Source organism: Podarcis pityusensis (assembly GCF_964106645.2).
Source record: "Podarcis pityusensis genome assembly, chromosome: 11".
In the NCBI taxonomy this organism is placed as follows: Eukaryota; Metazoa; Chordata; class Lepidosauria; order Squamata; family Lacertidae; genus Podarcis; species Podarcis pityusensis.
In genome coordinates, this window is record NC_138036.1 from 3,169,318 (window position 1) to 3,191,105 (window position 21,788).

The 21,788-nt window shown below is 46.4% G+C and overlaps 2 protein-coding genes across 8 annotated transcripts in view; one reads left to right on the forward strand and one right to left on the reverse strand.

The window, feature by feature from the left end:
• The window catches only part of KIF24 (kinesin family member 24), a 33,962-nt gene extending 15,691 nt beyond the window's left edge, over nt 1-18,271 (forward strand). For all 7 annotated transcript variants that reach the window (XM_080973394.1, XM_080973395.1, XM_080973390.1 and 4 more), the window contains 9 exons: nt 623-838; nt 3,178-3,265; nt 5,478-5,599; nt 7,046-7,151; nt 8,445-8,516; nt 9,199-9,308; nt 12,339-14,666; nt 15,193-15,286; nt 15,531-18,271. In XM_080973394.1, the coding sequence (XP_080829520.1) occupies nt 623-838; nt 3,178-3,265; nt 5,478-5,599; nt 7,046-7,151; nt 8,445-8,516; nt 9,199-9,308; nt 12,339-14,666; nt 15,193-15,286; nt 15,531-15,671 (3,277 nt within the window). In that variant the 3' untranslated portion in view covers nt 15,672-18,271. The remainder of the gene's footprint in view (nt 1-622; nt 839-3,177; nt 3,266-5,477; nt 5,600-7,045; nt 7,152-8,444; nt 8,517-9,198; nt 9,309-12,338; nt 14,667-15,192; nt 15,287-15,530) is intronic.
• Nucleotides 18,272-18,914: 643 nt separating this feature from the next.
• The window catches only part of UBAP1 (ubiquitin associated protein 1), a 28,025-nt gene continuing 25,151 nt past the window's right edge, over nt 18,915-21,788 (reverse strand). Inside the window, exon 7 of the mRNA XM_080973544.1 lies at nt 18,915-20,169. Coding sequence (XP_080829670.1) covers nt 20,029-20,169 — 141 coding nt within the window. The 3' untranslated portion in view covers nt 18,915-20,028. The remainder of the gene's footprint in view (nt 20,170-21,788) is intronic.

Consider the following 21,788-nt stretch of genomic DNA (forward strand, 5'->3'; position numbering starts at 1 on the left):
TTTGTCAACATTATAATGTGAACATAATCAGTTATGGCACCAGCTTAATGGAGAGTGCCCCATGCTGTGCCCAAGCCACAGAGGCATCACGCAGGAGTTCTTTTTGAGGCAGCTGGGAAGGTTGTTATTGGAGTGACAGCCGCTCCTAATGGAGCCATTGTGTTGTGGAACGTGCAAGATAGGAATCAAAAGAAGGGCAAGCAGGTCCAGGGGACTGTTTTAAAGGGTGCCATCCTTGCCCCAGTTAGCCCGCCAGGGGGAGGACTGCATTAGTATTGAAGGCAGAAAAGCTTAGCTCTTGTAGCTTATGGTGGTTCTCTTGTATAGCCACTGAACTTCACGTAGCAGCTCTGTACATGATGTTCCCCACTGATGCCTCTTCCATATGCTTTGTTGCCTTCTCTACAGTCAAGCCTTTTGAGAATGTCTTATGTGCAACAGATCTAAACAGGATGTGAGAGGACATCAGGAGATCTCTTGGAGGCTGCTTCCATATCTCCACATTTGATTATCCCACAGAAGTAGTTTTGGGCAAGCATTCAGTGTCTGTGTTTTACCATAGTCTTTTACACGCTAATAGAAGCTGTTATATTAAAAGATGCTTCTCTTTCTTTTGTTACAGCGGCAACGCCACCTGCTTTGCATATGGGCAGACGGGTGCTGGCAAGACCTATACTATGATTGGCACTCACCAAAACCCAGGACTCTACGCCCTGGCTGCTAACGATATCTTCAGGCAATTGGAAGCATCTCAGACTAGAAAAGACCTCCAAGTCTGGATCAGCTTTTATGAGATCTACTGTGGACAGCTTTATGACCTGCTAAATGGAAGGAAGAGGTGCTTAAAATCCGAGAGTACAGCTTTTGAAACCAAGGCCGTTAATCACATATAGCTGAACAGAATTAGAGTTGCTTGGAACAGAGAAATCTGGGGACAAGTGGATTATTGTTGTTTTTTTAGTGAAGGGATGCACAATAAAGTCCTGTCCCAAGAGCTGTGCAGCTTGCTCAGTCAGCCTAAAAGAGGAGGGAGGCTTTGATTTTGTAGTTTCACAAGTGTGCAGTTTAGGAGTTGGTAGCTAGATGCCCAGAGCCAAATCTGCCCCCAGAGAAGTATCTACTGCTCCTTCTGTTGCCAGGGCTACACAGCAGGGCTTGCTGTCAGTCCATACTGAGGGAAAGGGCGATGGAGCCTGACCCCTCCTTCCCATAAAATTAGTTGCTGATATAGTTGGTTCAGTAAAAAGCATTAAAAGCCCACCCCTCTTTTTGTGTGTGACCATTCTAGCAACTGCTGTAACCCGATCTTATCTTTTCCGTAAATTCCAGAATGGAGACATCTCCCGTGTGGCTCAGTCATGTCAGCTTTTGTCCTTCCTTTGACAGGGTGACCTGAGGGATGTGTTGATGTTTGCATGGCACAGGGAGTGCTTTCTAGCAGAGAGGTGGCAAGAGCGCTGTTTCGTGGGGGCTCTGTGGGGATGGAGGACTGCAAACACTTAATCATCTCTCTGGGTTATTAATTCTGCAACAGGCAGATGACAATTTAAATATCAACATAAATTAATTCCCCCACTCCTGATTGTTCTAGCTGATACACTCAGCAGTGTCTGCTGCCCCTGCGATTTCAAGTGTGAAATGAAATGAGGAGCTCCCACTGGGAAGTTTCAGCTATCAATTCTGCTTCAGAATGGGGTGGACTGTGCATTGAAATAAAACCAATTTCCCGTGAATGGCTGTGTCTTTCAAGGGCAGCTGGTGCTATCCCACTGTTGGCAGGGTTGCGTGAGGATGCGGATGTGAAATTGTGGAGCCTTACCTTCCATTGTTCATGGTGGGATCCATTTCCACATAAGGGTTGCTGGATCAGGTGCTGTGTGTCTTCCTGTCCTTTGGTCATGCTTTTCAACCAGTGAGTGAGGTCATCAATAAATTTTGGCTGAGGCCACTTGAGGAAGCAGGATGTTGCTCTAGATAGGCTTTTGGTCCGATCTTGCTGGGATCTTAATTATCGGCATGCTGATGACGCTCAGCTCTTGTGTTCGTCTGATTTGAGTGTCTCAGGGGATGCCCCAAGTTTCTGGAGTTAGTCAGGGGTTGGGTGAGAGCTAATAAATGGAAGCTCCACCCAGGCAAGGTGGAGGTGCTGCTGGTGGGTGCCTCAGCTGGCCAGGAAGGAAGTATTCATCCTGTGACTGATGGCGTTGCACTCATGGAGGGACAAGTTCAAAGCCTGCAGTTAGATCCAGCCTTGACTGATTGCATTTATATCCCACTTTTCCTTCACTGAGCTCAAGGTGATGTTCCCCTCCTCCCTGCTTTATCCCCACGAAAACCCTGTGGGGTCGATCAGGCTGTGAGTGAGTGACAGGCCTAGGGTCACCCAGGGAGCTTAATGGCTGAGTGGGGATTTGAACCCTGGGCTCCCAGGTCCAACACTGATCACTACACCGCACTGGCTCTCTTTGATTGTGTATAGAACAGTGATGCCTGTGGCATCAAGCACCTTTTAACCAACTTTGGTGCAATGGTTGCAACATTTCTTGGAAAGAGATGGACTTGGTAACATGGTTCCGCTTTTCAAGATTACTTGGAAACTGGAGCTGGTTTGGAGTATCACAGCCAGGTTATTGATGGGAACCTGCTGGACTATGACTCCCATAATTTCTGACAATCGGCCATTGTGCCAGAGTTGGGGTTCAGCAACATCTGGAGAGCCACAGATTCCCCATCCCTGATCCAAATGTCCTGTGCCCAGGACAATGACTTCTGTCATATGAACCTGTCCGTTTACAGAGATCATTGTCCAAATATCGGTCAAGGCTCCTTGTGCCTTTTAGAATAGGGTATTTCCTGTAATGACAGCTTGATTCTGAAACACGATTTCCAAGAGAACTCACATGGCACCCATCCTGTGACTGTTGAGGAGCCAGCTTATGGTTAAAATTAGCATTATGGTCTTCCGTAGTTTGAGTTTTGTTCCGCTGTCCCTTCCTTGGACTCTGTTGTTTTTCTGATTGTTGTTACATTGAATTATTTAATGGGTGCTTATTGTAATCGGCTCTATTTGGAAGTAGCGGTTAAAAGTAAATTTCATGTTTTGAAAATTAAAAATGGGCATTTGTTGAACCTTTCCCCAAGCACTTTTGCAACTAATCTATTTGGTTTCCTCTCCAGGCTTTTTGCAAGGGAAGACAGTAAGCATATTGTGCAAATAGTCGGGTTGCGTGAGGTCCAAGTGAACACCGTCAGCCTGCTACTAGAGGTAATTCTGACCACCCAGACGGGCATATTTTATTAAGCTTTGAGGGTGCAGGTACCATGGAAATACCACTGTGCCCCACGTAATGGTCATTAGATGTTTCAGGATGTGTACAGAGTGCATGTGGCCAATTGTTCTCATTAAGCGTTTTCTTAAGGAAAATACTGGACATACCTGGGCTCTCATTAGATTATTTCTTCTCTCTCTCCTCATTAGATTCTTAAGACTCACGGGTTTTCTTAAAAAACGGATTTCCCTTGAAAAAAAAGTACTAGAAGGAACCAAAACAAAAGTTAGGTCTCATCACCTCTGAGCCCAGTTAATGACGTTAAAGAATTTCTTTCTCCACTTTGGGGTTAAGAGTTCTGAGGATTTTATTTACTTACTTGGGCCATCCTGTTCTGCAGTGCCTCCCATCCTGCCTTGAACTAACAACAAACAGTTTTCATTGCTGAGCAACTTCCACAACTTGGTTCTTTCAGCTTTCAAACCGCACAGTTGTTCTCTCCCTCCTCCCACCCCCCCAATATTTTTGTGCTGATAGGAGCTTCAAAGTACTTTGTGCATTGCAATAGATGTAGAAATGATATTGCAAAATTTTAACACTGAGGGTCTCAGCCCTGGCACCAATTCCTTCTTTTGTTCTATTGACCAGAAATTGAAATTGCTGTGCATCCCCCACCCCCTCCTGCCCAGCTGTTTTGTTTAGTCATGTCCGATTCTTTGTGACCCCATGGACCAGAGCATGCCATGCACTCCTGTCTTCCACTGCCTCCCGCAGTTTGGTCAAACTCATGCTGGTAGCTTCGAGAACACTGTCCCACCATCTCGTCCTCCGTCATCCCCTTCTCCTTGTGCCCTCCATCTTTCCCAACATCAGGGTCTTTTCCAGGGAGTCTTCTCATGAGGTGGCCAAAGTCTTGGAGCCTCAGCTTTAGGATCTGTCCTTCCCGTGAGCACTCAGGGCTGATTTCCTTCAGAATGGATCGGTTTGATCTTCTTGCAGTCCATGGGACTCTCAAGAGTCTCCTCCAGTACCATAATTCAAAAGCATCAATTCTTTGGCGATCAGCCTTCTTTATGGTCCAGCTCTCACTTCCATACATCACTACTGGGAAAACCATAGCTTTAACTATACGGACCTTTGTTGGCAAGGTGATGTCTCTGCTTTTTAAGATGCTGTCTAGGTTTGTCATTGCTTTTCTCCCAAGAAGCAGGCGTCTTTTAATTTCATGACTGCTGTCCCCATCTGCAGTGATCATGGAGCCCAAGAAAGTAAAATCTCTCACTGCCTCCATTTCTTCCCCTTCTATTTGCCAGGAGGTGATGGGACCAGTGGCCCAGCTGTTTACTTTGGCAGTAATTTCTTTGCTGTTGGCTATGGAGACAGATGAGCAAGCTGGCCTTTCGTAGTGCACTGAACTGATTGTGTGTCTCTTCACTTTCTGGCTCACTAAATCCTTTGGCACGCTTGGAATGTATAGTTTTGGATAGGGGGGTGAGAAGAGAAACTGTCCAGCTTATGTCCAGCCTTAACGAAATACATTTTGCTTTGCTCATTTCCAGTGAGTGATTGTTGCACATGGGTAGGATTTCCAATGAGTTTTTCAGATAGTGATAAATGGGCCATATGAAAGGACCTTGTGGCAGAGATGAGGACTCCACAAGTTGCTGGGCTTAAATATCTGCCTCCTGATTTTGTGGCAATTCTGGTGATGATGGAAGGAAATTTTTTTTTTTGGGGGGGGGGGAATTACCTGCCATCAAACTGCCATCAGACATTTAAGTTGCAAGGACATTGAATTTCCTATTTCTCTTTTTTAAAGTAATTTTTATTGGGCTTTTTAATATAAAGGTAAAAACATAAAACACTAGATGAAACAACTCAAATATGGAATAACAAAACAAAAAAACAAAACAAAACAAAACAGAGTAAGGATCAAACAGATAATAAGCAAAATAAAGTAATTTACAAAAGATAGCATAAGTAGATGTTGTGTTCCTATAGTATAAAAAGAAAAAGACTAATTAATATAATGTGAAGACTATAAAGTTCCCAAATGCCCAATGATGCTGGAGTTTTGCCTCTCTCTGAATGAGTGGCGTGGTCTCCCTTGAGTCATCTGGGACTGGTTGGACTGTACTAGTACATGTGCAATTTCACTGTGGGGTTTATGTGGGGAGTCCTAGTCTTAGTTTTGCTCCTTCATTCCAGGTAATTTTGAAAGGAGGAAAAGAGCGCAGTACCGGGGCAACTGGAGTCAACTCGGATTCCTCCCGTTCCCATGCCATTATCCAGATTCAGATTAAGGACCCAGCAAACCGAGTGTTTGGAAGGTGAGCAGTAAAGAGCTGGAAAAGTTCCATTCTGCCTCCAAGACCTTGCAATGAGCCTTGCAGGCCTCTTCTCAGAATGCAGCTGCCATGTGGAGAGTGTATGTACTCTGCTCATAGGAAACTCCTGGTGAAGAGCTTGTTAAAAAATGTACACCCAACCCCTCCTGTAGGGGTGCGGGTGGCGCTGTGGGTTAAACCACAGAGCCTAGGACTTGCCGATCAGAAGGTTGGTGGTTCGAATCCCCGCGACGGGGTGAGCTCCCGTTGCTCGGTCCCAGCTCCTGCCAACCTAGCAGTTCAAAAACACTTCCAAGTGCAAGTAGATAAATAGGTACTGCTCCGGCGGGAAGGTAAATGGCATTTCCGTGCGCTGCTCTGGTTCACCAGAAGTGGCTTAGTCATGCTGGCCACATGACCCGGAAGCTGTACGCCGGCTCCCTTGGCTAATAAAGCAAGATGAGCACTGCAACGCCAGAGTCGGTCACGACTGGACCTAATGGTCAGGGGTCCCTTTAACCCTTCCAGTGTACTTGCATCACTTAAGGTGGTTTACAACAAGAATGAAAATCCCATAAAAGAAATGAAACAACATAAACGTTCTGAGGTGGTGAGGGTCTACTTCTAAGCCTAGCAAGACAATTTCCTTGTCGAAGTAGGAAAGTTTCAACCAGCCAGCCAAAAAAGAAAGGAACAACAAGGGAGCAGAATGCAGATCGGTGGGCAAGGTATTCCATCATTTAAGTTCAGCCATCAGGAAGACCTCTGTTCTCCTGAGTAGTCACCCCCCAGCTACAGATGGAACATGGAAAAGGTTCGGTCCCATACCGTAGATCCTGCTGACTGGGCAGATTGGTGCTGGAGGCTCTCTTGGGCATAAGCCACTTAGGGCTTACTGTTCTTATGTTGACTGGTTGGGGATGGAAATGTCTCAGGTAGTCTGATGGAATGGCTGTCGCTAAGTGACAATAGGAGGGAGTCCCAAAGGCAGCAGCAGTGAAGGTGGAAAAGCTGGCTTAAATGGCTTCGAGCAAGCCCGTCTCTAGGTGTTGAGGATAAAACCTCACTCTGGACCTGCTGGAAGAATTACAAAATTTTTCGCTCCATAAGACGCACCTAGGTTTTAGAGGGGGAATGCAAGAAAAAAAAAATTCTTTAAAGGGAGCGCTGAGCTGAGCCTGTATGCATCCCAGGCTCTGCGTAGCGCTCCGTTTCATGAGCCGCGTGGAGCATGTGTGCGGCTCTTGGGGGCTTTTCCCCGAGGAGGAAAAGCCCCCAAGAGCTCTGGGAGCGCTAAGCAGAGCCTCCCGCCTGCATTCGCTCCATAAGTGACACACACACATTTCCCCTTACTTTTTAGGAGGGAAAAGGTGCGTTTTATGGAGTGAAAAATACGGTAATTAACTAAAAGATGGATAAGGTTGTGCTAAAATGATTTTGGTTTTCCAGGATCTCCTTCATTGACCTGGCTGGCAGCGAGAGAGCTGCGGATGCCAGGGACTCTGACCGGCAGACGAAAATGGAAGGTGCAGAAATAAATCAAAGTCTTCTGGCTGTAAGTTGCTGTGAATTGTGCTTTTTCTGAGATTATTTGAATACAGTTTGCAATACAGTTCCTAATATTTGACAGTGATTTTTTAGAAGATGGAATTTTCTCTGGGATGAGAACTCTGCGCAGGGCTGCTTGTGTTTAATAGAGTACCAGATCTGGATGCTGGTGCAGGAATAGGAGACAATTAAGATTGAGCCACAGCGGGCCCTCACTAACTTCACATCCGGTTTTCGGCTTGCAAAAATCCTCCACCGTGGACATAAAGTAGTGATGCTCTTTGCTTCTGCTGGGTACTTTCTCTCTCCCTTTTTTATAACACAGGTGGTGCCAGAATGAGGACAGAATGCATTGCCCTAACGTTGATTTGGCTTCAGAATGTGTTATCACTTTACCAAATCTCATTGGCTGCATTGCATAGTCAAAAGGACCAATCCTGAACCTTCTAAGAAGACTCAGAACCTGATTATGAACCGGGTCTTGCCCTAGAAGCTGCAAATAAACCTGCTGAAAGAGGAGATGGGTGGGGGGAACCTTTGCCTCAGAGAGTCACCGTCAGTGAGACCAAACTAGGCTAGATGAAGCAGTGCCCTCATTCCAACAGAGGTCTATAGTCTATAGAGAGAGCAGAAATCCTGAAATGCTGTATTCGTGGGCTTTTTTGTGCCAAGGAAAGACACTCTAGGCATGTAACACGGAAAAAGGAAGGTTGCAACCTTCCTTCTTGCCCTTGGTTTTTAGGGGCAATGGGCGTATAACATAAGCTGCCCCCCCAAAAAAAACCACTGGGGAAAGCAACAGATGGTTGCTCCATGGTCCCAAGCACTGGTGACTAACCTAAAGATTGCTACTCTGATGCCTGCTCCAGGCAATGCAATCTTGAGTAGAGCCAGGGAGGAACTGACAATATCCCTCTGCTTGCAAAGGCCCATCCAATACAGTGGTACCTCTGGATGCGAACAGGATCCGTTCCAGAGCCCCGTTCGCATCCTGAGTAGAACGTAACACGTGTCTGTGCGTGTGGCGTTTCGCCGCTTCCGCGCATGCATGAGATGTCATTTTGAGTGTCTGCACATGCGTGAGCGCGAAACCCGGAAGTAACGTGCTCCGTTACTTCCGGGTCGCCGCGGAGCGTAACCTGAAAACGCTCAACCTGAAGCATATTTAACCCGAGGTATGACTGTACTTTGAGAGCCTCTGCTATAGAGCAAAGTGTGGTCTTGTGAAAAAACAACCCTGGGTGCTGGCATTTTTATACTCGCTCACTGTGTGAGGCCACCTGTTGTTGTCTTTCTCTAGCTGAAAGAGTGCATCCGCGCCCTGGATCAGGAACATGCTCACACTCCCTTCAGGCAAAGCAAACTCACTCAGGTAAGGCCCAGGTCAACACCAGAACACTTTCCCCAAAGGCTGCTTTAAACGAGCGTTACTCCAGGGTTTGCCGATGGGAAGAAAAGCAACGTTAACGAATGGGTTTAAGTTACAGGAAAACAGCACCATTCTGTGCTCTAAACTTGCTTTGTTTTTAAACTTGCAAATGGCTTTTTCCTCCTCAGTGAGCTCTGGGAATTGTAGTTTTGGGAGGATGCTGTACAGTCCCTGACAGAATCTCAGATCCCCACAGTTGCAAAATACAATGTAGTTTCCTTGGATATCTGGAATAAATTCCATCTAAACTGTTTTCCCAAGAAAGTTTGGACTTCCATGGCGGGAGGAAACCTTGGATTGGCTGGCTTACATCCCAGGCATCCTGTTGAGGTCAGGAGTAGTGTACATATCAGGCTAAGACTCAGGTGCACTTCATGGCACGTTCTCTCAGCCTAGCCTACCTCACAGGGTTGCTGTGAGAATAATATGGGAAAGGGAGATAAACGTATGCTACCTTGAGGTCCTTGGAGGAAGGGTGGGATGTAAGCATATAAACTTTTGAAAAGCAGTTACCATTGTTTATTTAGTTCCGTTTTATTTAGTTCAGAGTGGGTAACAACAATCTTTGAAAATGTGTTTGGGCTAAAGCGCTTTAAGATGTGCCTTCCGTCCCTCTCCCTTCAAGGTCCTGAAGGATTCTTTTGTTGGCAATTCCAAGACCTGCATGATAGCCAATGTCTCCCCCAGCCACATTGCGACTGAGCACACCTTAAACACCTTGCGCTATGCAGACAGGTAAGTGGTGGCACTGAACCAAAATGGACTCACCGCAATCACTCCTGGGCCCTGTGAGATTCCAAATTGTGCAGTTGTGAGGCAAATATTACCTTTTGTTGCCTAGCTTCACTTATAAGGTGATGTGTTGCTGGTTCCTATCTTTAACTGTCACTTCTTGTCAAGAGTGGGTTGAAGATTGAGCTCTTCCGTCCCTCCAGTTCCAAGGAATAAGCTGCTGGCCTTACCATCAATCCATGGTTTAAACTGATGAGCAGCCTTGGTTCATGATCTGAGCTACGCTGCCAGCTTCTTTTCTTTATGGGAAACAAGACGAATGGCACATTCCATCGGGAACTTTTTACACTGCAAGCTTCACTGAAATTACCAAGAATCGCACAGTGATAAAGACTCCTGTAAAGCTGGGCTGCCATCCAGAAACATAAACAGAAATGCAGCTCAGATATTTATTGGTGTCTTGAACTTGTTTTAGATGCTAGAATCTATATTTAGCTAGTGGATTAAAATGACTGGTGGAGTGAATATTTCTAGCCAAATTAACTTGCTTAACTGTGGCTTGGTCCATTGCAAGAAGCAAGTGAAAAGACATTTCTTGAGATTTTAACAGATAGTTATAAATGTATATGCATTTGTTTAAATTTGCACCCCACCATTCCTCCCGGCTATAACTATTAGAAATCTTCCAGAGTTCCTACTTGAATGGCACTATTCTATTGGGGATGCTTGTCTAGGTCTACGTCCTGCCCCCCCCCCCCCAAGACTGGCAATGGGTGTCAGCGGGGGCAAAGCTGAAGAATCCTATGTTGACAAAAGACAGTGTGCTGGTTGCTATACAAAGAAACACAAATCCAACTTAATGGTTTAACATTAGAAAATGTCAACCACTTTACCTACCTGGGCAGTTATATTTCCACAACGGCTGACATTGATCCAAAATCCAGCATCGCCTGAGCTCTGCTAGTGCAGCTTTCTCCCGATTGAAGTGCAGAGTGTTTGAGGACGGGGACATTCGCAGGGAAACCAAAATGCTTGTTTACAAAGCTATTGTACTACCAACCTTACGATATGCTTGTGAAACATGGACCACTTATAAAGGCCATCTTTAACTCCTTGAAAGATTCCATCAACAGTGTCTATGAAAAATTTTACACATCATTTGGGAAGACAGGCGAACAAATGTCAGTGTACTGGAAGAAGCAAAGATCACCAGTGTTGAAGCAATGATTCTTCAGCATCAGCTTTGTTGGACAGATCATGTTGTTTGGATGCCTGATTATTGTCTTCCAAAGCAACTACTCTATTCCCAACTTAAGAATAGAAAGTGAAATACCAGTGGACAACAAAATAAGTTTAAAGATGTTCCCAAGGCAAATCTAAAAAAATGTAACATAAACACTGATAATTGGGAAACACTGGCCTGTGAGCGCTCCAACTGGAGAACAGCCTTTACCAAAGGTGTTGTGGACTTTGAAGAAGCACGAACTCAGGATGAAAAGGAGGAACGTGCTAAGAGGAAGGCATGTTTGGCAAACCCTCACTGTGATCACTGGCCTCCACAGTCACTTACGGACTCACTGTTTAGACTGTTTTCATGGAAAACCATCTTACTCGGCTACGAGTGATCACCAAAGAAAGAAGACAACACCCCCCCAAAAAATAATAATAATGAAGTGATACAATCTGTAGCAAGGGGCTGGTTTACATGAGGTGCAGTCAGCAGTGGGGATCTAGTGTGGCAGTAGAATTGGGTGAATTCAGGAAAAGCTTTGCTGCAGCTTAGATCTTGAAGAATTTTAAAGAGAAGAGTTGGTTGGTGAATTAAGAGGGCTTTGGAACACATAGCAAAAACTGGGAACTGGAACCTGGGAAGGAAGCAAAAGGACCCAAAGAGAGGCAATATTCAGGGCAAGTGAAGAGTTGGGAACAGAGGGAAGCAGCGTTTATTTTTTAAAACAACTTCACCACACACCCAGATTCTTATTTTCCCAAAGCATATGCATATTCTCCCTTACATAACTTTTGACAGGAGCGAGGTGGAAAGTGCCTAGCAAGTCAGTCTTGTTACCTCCTCTCTGCATCTGTGCCCCAACCAAAGACAACATCTCCATTTACCCTGCAAGCCCCAATGTGTGGGAGTCCAATTAGGGGTGACTTTACCTCACCCCAAAACCTATGGAAATCCTCTCCTATGTGCTTTTGACCTGCTCTAGCAGAGGGCCTGGACCAGTATAGATTAAGATTGCTGTTTCTGCTCAGCCTCAGATCTTACAAGATCTGAACATCTGAAATGGACACTTGCATCAATATCCTCAAGCACAACTGCTAACTTATGTCTCATTTCTGTCCTGTCCCCCTGACTTGCCACCAAAGAGACCCTCTCCCACTGACTAGACCCCCAGCCCCTGGCAAAGTATCCCCCCTTCTACCCCATATCGGGTCCTGCTACTCTTTCTCCGTCCTGTGAAGAGCTCCCTAAGAAAGAAACTCAGAAGATGTGTTTCATAAGCAGATGAAGAAATTGGGCAGAAACTAAATAAGGGCATTTGGGTTCCACCTTCGTGTATCTTGATATGAAAGATTTGTGGAAATCCCTCCTGCCAGCGTAGAGCCATTGGTTCTGATGGAACTGCAGCAGGATAAGTATTCCTTAAAACTGCCCACAGAAACCATATGCCCACAGACAACCATATGTCAGGAGTGCTCTGATGGTGTTTCCTGCTTGGCAGGGGGTTGGACTCGATGGCCCTTGTGGTCTCTTCCAACTCTATGATTCTATGAAAGAGCTCATCTGGTACTGTGGCTAATGGGCTCCACTACAAATTGGGGAGGCTCCAGTTCAGAACTGAGCAAGTGGCTGTGTTGAGAGGGCTATGATCTTTATTGCATGGTTGCTGTAAGGCCTGCAAGGAGATAATGTATCAGAAGGGCCCTGAACACTTGTAAATACTAGAGACATTCTAGGCGTTATGTGATAATAAAATCTGGGCTTGAAAGCCTTTCTTTCCCTAATGTCCATCTTTTCATTCCCAGGGTGAAAGAGTTGAAGAGAGGGATGAAATTTTGTACACCTGTTGCACAGCGACGGCGAACGCCAGGCAGCGTATCTCCCAAACGCATTCAGAGTTCTCTTTGCGTGCAAGGCGGGGAAAAGAGCTCTCCTAAGAAAGTGAAGCTGGGGTTGCAGCAGCCCCCAACACCTACAGCTTCCAAGGTGAAGGCTTCACCTTTGGGGTTTCACCCGCTGCACCCTCCTTTCTCTTCCACCCCGAAAGGACAGGCCCGCAAAGGTCATTTTGGTGCCCTGTGGCTCGGCCGCACCAGCCCAGTTAAAGGCGTTCCGAGGGCAGGACCAGCGGCCAAAAAGACAACGGAAGACTCACTGCTGCATCCTGGGAACAGCCTCGTTGGGAAGGACTTTGGGTCCAGGAGAGAAAGCGGCCAAGCAGACAGACCTCGAGCCAAGTGCCTGAAAGCCCAACCTGTGCAGAAACAGCTCATTTCCAGAGCTGATTTTTCCTTTGCTGACACGGACCAACCATCCTTCCGCACAGAGGAAGGCGGGAGAGTGTTTGCAGAGCAGTGCACTGCAGCATGGACAAGGCTCCCGCCCCACCAGAAAGACCGGGAGCAACACCTCCGCCTTTACCACCAGCAGTTCCAGCAGCCTCCTATTCTGCAGCAGAAGCTGAACTACCAACCCCTGGAGAAGTTCTTGGCCCAGTACATGCCTCAGGAGATCCGGGTGAAGCAGGAGCCCCCTTGCCAGGCTCTGGCATCTCCTCCCCAGTGCCGGGACGAGACGATGCAGCTGGAGGACCTGGAGGACAGCGACTTCAGCGAGGATTCCTTCTCCGTCGGTCCCAGCCGGAGGAAGCCAGAAGCAGAAGCCGGAAGGGAATGCAGCCAGGGGGGTTCGTTTTTCCTTCATCAGAGAGAATGCGCTGAAGGGCAGGAAGTCCAGGGTGGGCAAGACCTGCTTTTCAAACCATGCAAGCTTGAGAGTAAAGGCACAGCCTTGCCGGGGGCGGAGGAGGCCTGCATGAGCTGCGAGGAAGGCAACAGCAGTCTGCTGGACTGGAGCACAGAGGACACCTCGGCAGGCAATTCTCCAAAGAATGACGTGCCAGAGAAGCCTTACTGCTCGCAAGACAACACTGTGTGCGACAGGCTAAGCACCGAAGAATCGCTTCTGGGGCAAAAAGAGCTCAGATGCACAGATCTACCTCTAAGCTGCCCTGATGAACAATTTCCTGGGCCAGAAAAGGCAATGCAAAGCCCACCTTTGGCCCATACCTTGGGATCCCCAAGCTGTGATGTAGGCGGCCTGATGGAAGACTCTTTCAAAGGGAGAGATGGTCCGCTTTCAGGAACCACAGGAAAACAGCATCTCCAAACAGGAACAGGCCTTTGTGGGACTCTGGATTTTTCAGTGGATGTTGCTGCTAGAGAGATGACCCCTTTGGCTGTAACCCTTCTCAACGCTTTGACAACACGCAATCCAGAAGACAACCCTTCCCACCAGCAGCAAGGAAAGGCTCCACAGGAGGAGGAGATGGTCGAAAAGAAACCCTTTGGCCCCAGAAAGAGACTGGATGAGGGCACCAGGCACCTTCATGGGGAAAAAGCATCCCCTGCGCCCAGGCTATATGAAACAGGTAATTGGAGGAGAAACGTTGGCTTGGTGCTTTCGCCGCAAGCCAAGACTGAGTGGCTTTCGCAGCCTTGTCAGAGCCCAAAGGTTTCTTCTCCCTTGGGCTTGAGTGAACTGTATGGTTGTATTTGTGGATACTCGCCCAGAGATGGAGGCCTGGTGGATCTACTCTCCCCACACAGAGACAGCGGGGGCACCCTGCTCCTTAGTAACCTGCAGGTCAGAGAGTATGTGACCAGCCCACAGTATGATGCAGACACCGAAGCAACCATGATTGCCTCGTTGAGCTGTTCAGGGCAATTCAGCCTGGGGGAAGAGGATGGCTCCAAGTCCATGACACAGCTCAAACATACCGATACAGGGAGGAAAACCTCCATTTCAAAGGCACTCTCCATCTCTAATGATTTAGGGAAGAAGGAATTCGCTGGGGAGAGCATCACACCACAGCCCAGCTTGGCATTTGGGAAACTGGAACTTGGCCATTTGCAGGAAGCATTCAAATTGACATTCAGTAGTGACGAAATGGGGCTTCTTAAGAACGAATTTTCTCAGAATGTGTTTATGCACACACCTTCAGACAATGCAGAACAGGATTCAGGGGTTGTCTCCAACGAGGTGAACACCAGGTCTTCCAAGAACACATTGAATTCTTCTAGCCCACAGGATTTATCTCCAAGCTCACTCCAGTATAAGGAAGCTTTAGGAAGGTGAGTTTTCTGGATTCTATCCCCCACCCCACTCCCCATTTACAGTGGTTGGCAGCTGGTAGAAAAACATCCTAGCCACTGGGTAGATCAGAGGGCTATGTCCTTTGCAGAGAGCAAAACCCACGGCCATTTCTGTAGCAATAACCCCGTGTTTCTAGTGCAACAACTATGAAAATATGAGTGAGCTGGGGAGAAGCTCCCACTTCAAACCTTGCAGGCAGCATTAGGCAAACCATGGTCTCTCAACCTGTCATTTGCAGTAGAGGGACAATTAGACTCTGGGTGGCTGTCAGAATTACTGAGAATGGGAGTGACGTGCTCTGAATGCTCAAACACTAAATAAAGGCTACATACTGTCTATCCTCAGCTTTCCCCTTTTCCAGAAAAAGGTTTGTCAGGATGGCTGCAGAATGGGCCTGGCGAGCTGGTTTAGCTTTCGCAGGCCAAATCTGAGAGTTGACCGTTGCAGCGAGGCAACACTGAGGATTTTGTTACCAGGGTTTTTATTTTTAATTGTGCCCAATAGGCAGTTTGTGCTCCAAATCCATCAGGAACAGCTGGATGAAATGGCAGCCCTGTGTTTCCAGGAAGAGGGCTTGATCAGTAAGATGTCAGAGCTGGTGAGTTGTGTTTGAATATTCTTTAAAGTGCCCCCCCCCCCGCAGCCGTGCTTATTTCTCCATGGATCATCTCTTGTTATTTGGAGATGCATGCGCTGCATACCGTGTGCCGTCCGCTGGGGTTGTGAAGGCGAGCCCCTTCAGCAAACATTGAAAAATACAGGGCAAGCAACTTGCAACTCTGATTCTAAAATCAGATCTTTTAACACACCCATCCTTATTCCTTACATTTTCCCTCTGCTAGGATTTCGAGGACTTTGTGGCGCAGCTAGATGAAATCCTGGCGCTGAAATCCAAATGCATCCAAAGATTGCGAAGCCAGCTGCAGCCTATTCTAGCTGCTCCTGCAAGTGGGACGGCGCCAGACAACTTCCCTATGAAATAGCAGCATGGGTGAGGACTGCGCTGAGGCATTTGACCTTCAGTGACCAGCAGCTCAAGACAGTGAGGACTTCCAAAAGTTTGGGTCTTCTACATGGCATGTGCTTGAAGACTTAAGGCTTAACTTTAGCAGCATAAACTCAGCGGAAGTCCAGATTGTGTGCTCTGCCATTCATCTAAATACTTGACCACTGTGGCAAGACTTTGAGAAGTGGATAAAGTGATCCCTTTTCTCCTGCCATCACTCAGGCAACTTTACATTTATGGCAGTTTTGCGTACTGACAAAAAACAATAGAAAACCCAGCCAGATGGGCAATCAGAACTAGTCCTGTTCTCAGGCAGTGTAGCCTTTGAAAAAGAGGTACTAGTTACTACCAAAGCCCCGTATGGCTAGGCTGCTTTGGCAGCTAAGTATCAAGAGAGCCAGTGGACCTGCTTATCAGCATTACAGATCAGAGACGCAGAGTTCACATTCTTGTAGTTATCCCTCTCTTCTCCCCTCAGCCATATTTACCAAGCATTCTACACTTGTGCCTTGGCGATCTGCTCATCAGGTGCTTCCACGCTAACTAAAAAGGTTTATTTTCAGATTTGCCCTTCCTTTTAGAATTGCATTTTATTTTCAGGATTCACTTTCTTTTACGGTTGTATCTTTTTTTGACTGTAAGCTTTAAAACTGTTTTTGATGTTGTATTTTATATTGTTGTAACCCATTCTGGGACCTTAGTGTGAAGGGCAGGCACTGAATTAAATAACCACAGCGGATTTCAGTCAAGCCTGGGTGGGCATCACTTTGCTCCACACATGACCTTCAAGAGCTTCGTGAAGATGGGTTAGAAGAAGCAAGCCGTCAGACTGCAAGTGGGAAGGCAGAGTGACATGGTGCCTGAAGCCTTTGCATGACTGTCATAAACATAATGTGCCTAACAGCTCTGTGAAATTGGTGCTCTCTTGTCTCGCTAGGCAGGATTTCTAAGCAGGAACTTTTGACAGAACCAAGCCACTTTTATCGAGCCATCAACACTAGTCTGAACGAACAGAACTCAATCCAACTTGTACAAAAATAGGTGAATACTTGCTTTATGGCAGCAGCCCCAAAGAGGATGCAAGCATTATGGACAATAGCTTTGCAGCATACTAGTTCATCTTGTGAATGAGGCTTTTCCAAGATGGTGGAGAGAAACAAAATTTAAAAGGATTCACAGAAAGTGATAACTGGAAGTTTTGAAACTCCAAACAAGAGCATAGGGCAGCAAAAGCCAGTATCCTTTAAAACCTTGCCTGCCTTGGAGAACACAGTGCTGTACATCAGAATAGCTGCTCTTAATTTGTTTCTTTCCATGCGTCAGGGAGACAGCATAGTCAGGAGTTGAGATTTACTCTGTCAAGCCCATCGCTTATGAAAGATGGGCTTTGTATCCATTAACAGGGTTGTTCTACCCCAAGGTTCATCTAAGTTGGAAGCTTAGCAGTCAGGCAGCAATATTTTCCACTTGGGTGGTGCCTCCAGACTACATGCGTACCCTTATTTCACAAGAGTAGCATCAGCATTCACATGCCAATAGATGCCACAACCTCATCTCACCCCATTCTGGCTTGACCTTTGTGACTTCAACACAACAGTTCAGGGGTCACAGCACTGTCCTTACAGCAACATTGGTCATTCCCTTTCCCACATACCAAGCACCAACTAACCACGTCACATTCAGAGCAGCAGAAGCAGCTCTTTGACTGACCTTTCCCACTGCTAAAGGAAATCATGTGCACATTAAGTCCTGGTGCAGGTACGTTCCTTGGCAGGTATAAACCCAGCAGGGACACAGTTCCTGCTTTTCAGGTACAACTTAACCAATTAGTAAAATGGTCGAGAATCTAGCTGAGTGACATTACACGAGAGCTGTGTACTACAATACATGGACATGTTTCTAAGAGTTCTTTGTTTTAAGAGTCAGTAGGTTAAAGTGAATTCACTTAGAATATTATGCATTTTGCTTTTATACTGAATTTTTAATTGAAGTAAAAAGATAATTGAGCAAAACTTGCACAGAAGTCTAAATTGTGTCAAATTCAGTATTCTGATAAATGTAATTTGGTTTGAATGCAAAAGTAATTCACAGCATGGGAGAAGTGCTAAATAGTGCTGCTCAGAAACAAACACTGATGTGCAACAGGATCAGTAGCTGCTTTTGGCTGCAGATATGAGAGGCTGACAACATGCTGATCACAACTCAAGTAAATTGTCCAGCAGCAGAGGTCTCCCTCAAGGGAGGAAATGGTAGAAAGGCTTTTCTGCCAGTACACACAGTGCAGCAAATCACATTTCCCTGTGCTCTGACCATTGCAGCAGTTGGTGGCTGCAGGATCCACACATGACTCTTTAAGTTTACAGATGCAGACAGAGCACTTGATCAGCAGCAACTTGCTTTGGTTCTGCCGCCAAAACCTGCACCTCAAATTCTGTTGCAGCATTCTTCCTTCAGTGTCTCATTTAGTAATGAAGCGTCTCTTGTGAAAGCTGTTCGCTCCCTCCCTTGAAAAGCCAGAGCCAAGCTGCTGTCATTAGGAAAGCGATAGATTAAGGGCTTACATTATAACTCAGGTGTCAGCCATAGGGCTCTGCTCCAGATTCATCCATCGAGCGCTTGTTTACAGTAAAAATTCAGACACACTATCAGGGCTTTACTATCAGATCTCACCACCTATACCTGGGGGTGGTAATTTATGCATGAGATACAGTTCCTTTTCTGTTCAAAGTGACTTGATACATCTAAAACCAATTCCAACATTCTAATCACAGAGTCACTGCTGTTTGGGTCACTGACAATACAGCATGTCCCCATATTGAATTATGAGCTCCACAGATAAATTCTACTATTGTTTCCATTATCCCTTATGGTAGTGGAGATGGCAGCTTCTACCGAGATCAATGGCTCCTAACTGAACTCAAATCAGGTATTGAAAAACTTTGGTAGTGAGGTGTTGCCCCAGTTATGTGGGACAGGCCCCAAGATCCAGGTTGCTGAAAGTGTTTTCATACTGTACTTGCTGAAGTCTATGTAGTGACCTGGGGGGAGGGGGGCAGAGAGAGATTACTGCAGGGATGTTCGCTGAAGAGTTGGAAACGTTTTTCCAAAGCTCAAACTCAAGACACAAGATGTTCTAGAGATATCAGAGATTTATAACCATTCCAGATTCATTCCGTTTCTTTTCCCTACCGCTAAACCTCTAGAGCAGGAGACCACCAGCCACATTTTAAGGTTTTATTAGTATCTCTTTCTGCAGAACCAAAATACTTAGCAAATTACTCCAAATATCAAGACTGCTTATATTTTTTTATGTATTTAGATCTTTTAACCATGTACAACATAATACACTATTGTACTATCAAAATCAAAAGTCTGATTTCTATTACTAGATGTTAATAGATTAATGATTACTATAGCAGTGTGGAAAAAAAGGAACCAATGCAGTGAATATTAAAAAGAAAGTGCTTGAAAGACAGACCTCCAATTTCACACTGTGTATTTATTTTAAACTAATGGAGTAGCCGAGTTCCCAGATGGGTCTCTGCTTAAATAATAATAATAATAATAAAACCTACCAGTCTGGGGAGGACAGTAGAGCCAAGAGGTTCAAGCCTCTTCCTCAGACTTCAGAAACCAGCCAGTGGGCAAGGGGTCCAGGTGGGGTTTCACAGCTTACCTGTTCTGAGAACTTATCTGTTCAAACACACTGGCCGGAGCGTGTAGACAGCCAGGGCCAAAACACCAGAAAAGGAAGCAATGCAGCTTCTCTGTATGCATAGAGGCAGTTTCAGAACCAGTGTCACACTTAAATTACACGCTAACCTTCAACCAAAGCCTCCCCCCTCCACCAAATAAAACCAAAATTCCATTGCACTAAAGGTGGACTTGTGTTAATCTTGACCAAGGGTCAAATGTTTTCAGTAGAAGCAGACGCACAAATGAAAGCAGCTTCAAGGAGCCAAAGCATTGTTCGTTTCAGAGCCAGGCTGAGTCCAGTGCAAGACGTGGGAGGGGGATGGGGAGAAATACAACTAGCCTGGTCTGACTATGTACAACTCCAGTCAAGATTCTCCGTGGCCGAGCCAAAAAAAGGAAACTTAGGAAAGGACACTTAAACTTTAATCGAAGAACGTGGGCTGGGGTCTCTCCGCTGGGAATAGCACCCTGGAGTGATGCGTGCCCACGGAGCTGCTCCCCCAGCTCTCTTCGGCATCTGGGAAAGGCAGGATCCTTGCGGTGTTGTCCTCCTTCCAATGCCTGCAGGGAGAGCCACATGATGGTGGCGGCAAAGGGTCTGGTGAGCAGGGCAATGTCTGTGCTCCGTCCCGCATTCTTCAACTGGCTCCTGCTCGGGTCATTAGATCTTCCAGTGCATTGTTCTGGTCATTGTTGTGTAATAATAAAACCTCTTTAATGTCTTTCAATTCAAATCCCATTTCTTTAAATTTACTCATTAGCTGGAGAAGTTCTGTTGTCTATGAAAAAGGGGGGGAAAGGAAGAGGACATCTTTAAGAGCATGCTAGGAAGAGACCCCCATCTGGAAGGAAGATTACTTATATCCTACTGAGCATCTCTGGATCAGTCTTCCATCATTAAGGAGTAGCCACGGAAAAGCACAGAGCCCCATGCAAGAACTTCCAAGACATGACATTTAAGAATTTGCATCCAAGCAATTAAAAGACACTTAAGAATACAATTACATTAAGTAAGAGCCAGACGGATCTCTTAAGTTAGTCAGTTCTTAGCAACCTGGGCATTACACACCTAAATAAAATTATATGAAGCCAGTGGATACCATCTGAACCAAATGAAACCACTATTGGAGATGACCTAGTGATTGGAGGTAGCAATGGGCTGGATGAGGGGGACAAACTCAAGCTACATCCTAACAAGACCGAAGAACTCCTGGTGGGTGGTTCTCATATCCAAGAATTGGGGTGTGATGCCTGTTGATGGAGTCTTACTCCCTCATATGGAACAGAACTATGGTCTGGGGTAATAATAATAATAATAATTTATTTATACCCTGCCCACCTGGCTGGGTTTCCCCACCCACTCTGGGCGGCTTCCAAAAGAACGCTAAAATGCAATAACCTATTAAACATTAAAAGATTCCCTAAACAGGGCTGCCTTCAGATGTCTTCTAAAAGTTTGGTAGCTATTTTTCTCTTTGACATCTGGTGGGAGGGCGTTCTACAGGGCAGGTGCCACTACCGAGAAGGTCCTCTGCCTGGTTCCCTGTAACTTGGCTTCTCGCAGTGAGAGAACCACCAGAAGGCCCTCGGAGCTAGACCTCAGTGTCCAGGCAGAACAATGGAGGTGGAGACGTTCCTTCAGGTATACTGGACCGAGGCCGTTTAGGACTTTCAAGGCCAGCACCAACACTTTGAATTGTGCTCGGAAACCTACTGGGAGCCAGTGTAGGTCTTTCAAGACCAGTGTTATATGATCTCGGCGGCTGTTCCCAGTCACTAGTCTAGCTGCCTCATTCTGGATTAGTTGTAGTTTCCGGGTCACCTTCAAAGGTAGCCCCACATAGAGCGCATTGCAGTAGTCCAAGCGAGAGATAACTAGAGCATGCACCACTCTGGCGAGACAGTCCGCGGGCAGGTAGGTTCTCAGCCTGTGTACCAGGTGGAGCTGGCAGACAGCTGCCCTGGACACAGAATTGACCTGCGCCTCCATGGACAGCTGTGAGTCCAGAATGACTCTTAGGCTGCGCACATGGTCCTTCAGGGACACAGTTACCCCATTCAGGACCAGGGAGTCCCCCACACCCGCCCGCCCGCTGTCCCCCAAGAACAGTACTTCTGTCTTGTCAGGATTCAACCTCAATCTGTTGGCCGCCATCCATCCTCCAACCGCCTCCAGACACACAGGACCTTCACTGGTTCAGATTTGAAAGAGAGGTAGGTCCAGCACTGTCACACTTAAGACCCAGGTGGTGAGAAGTGGTTATTCTCAGTTCCACCTAGAGCACAAGGTACACCTGTTTCTGAAATGGGGAACAGGATTTCTACTGTGGTGCTCCTTTCCTCAGATGTTGTCATGCAAGGCACCAGACCCTAGCTCCACCCTGAGCCTGGGATGAAG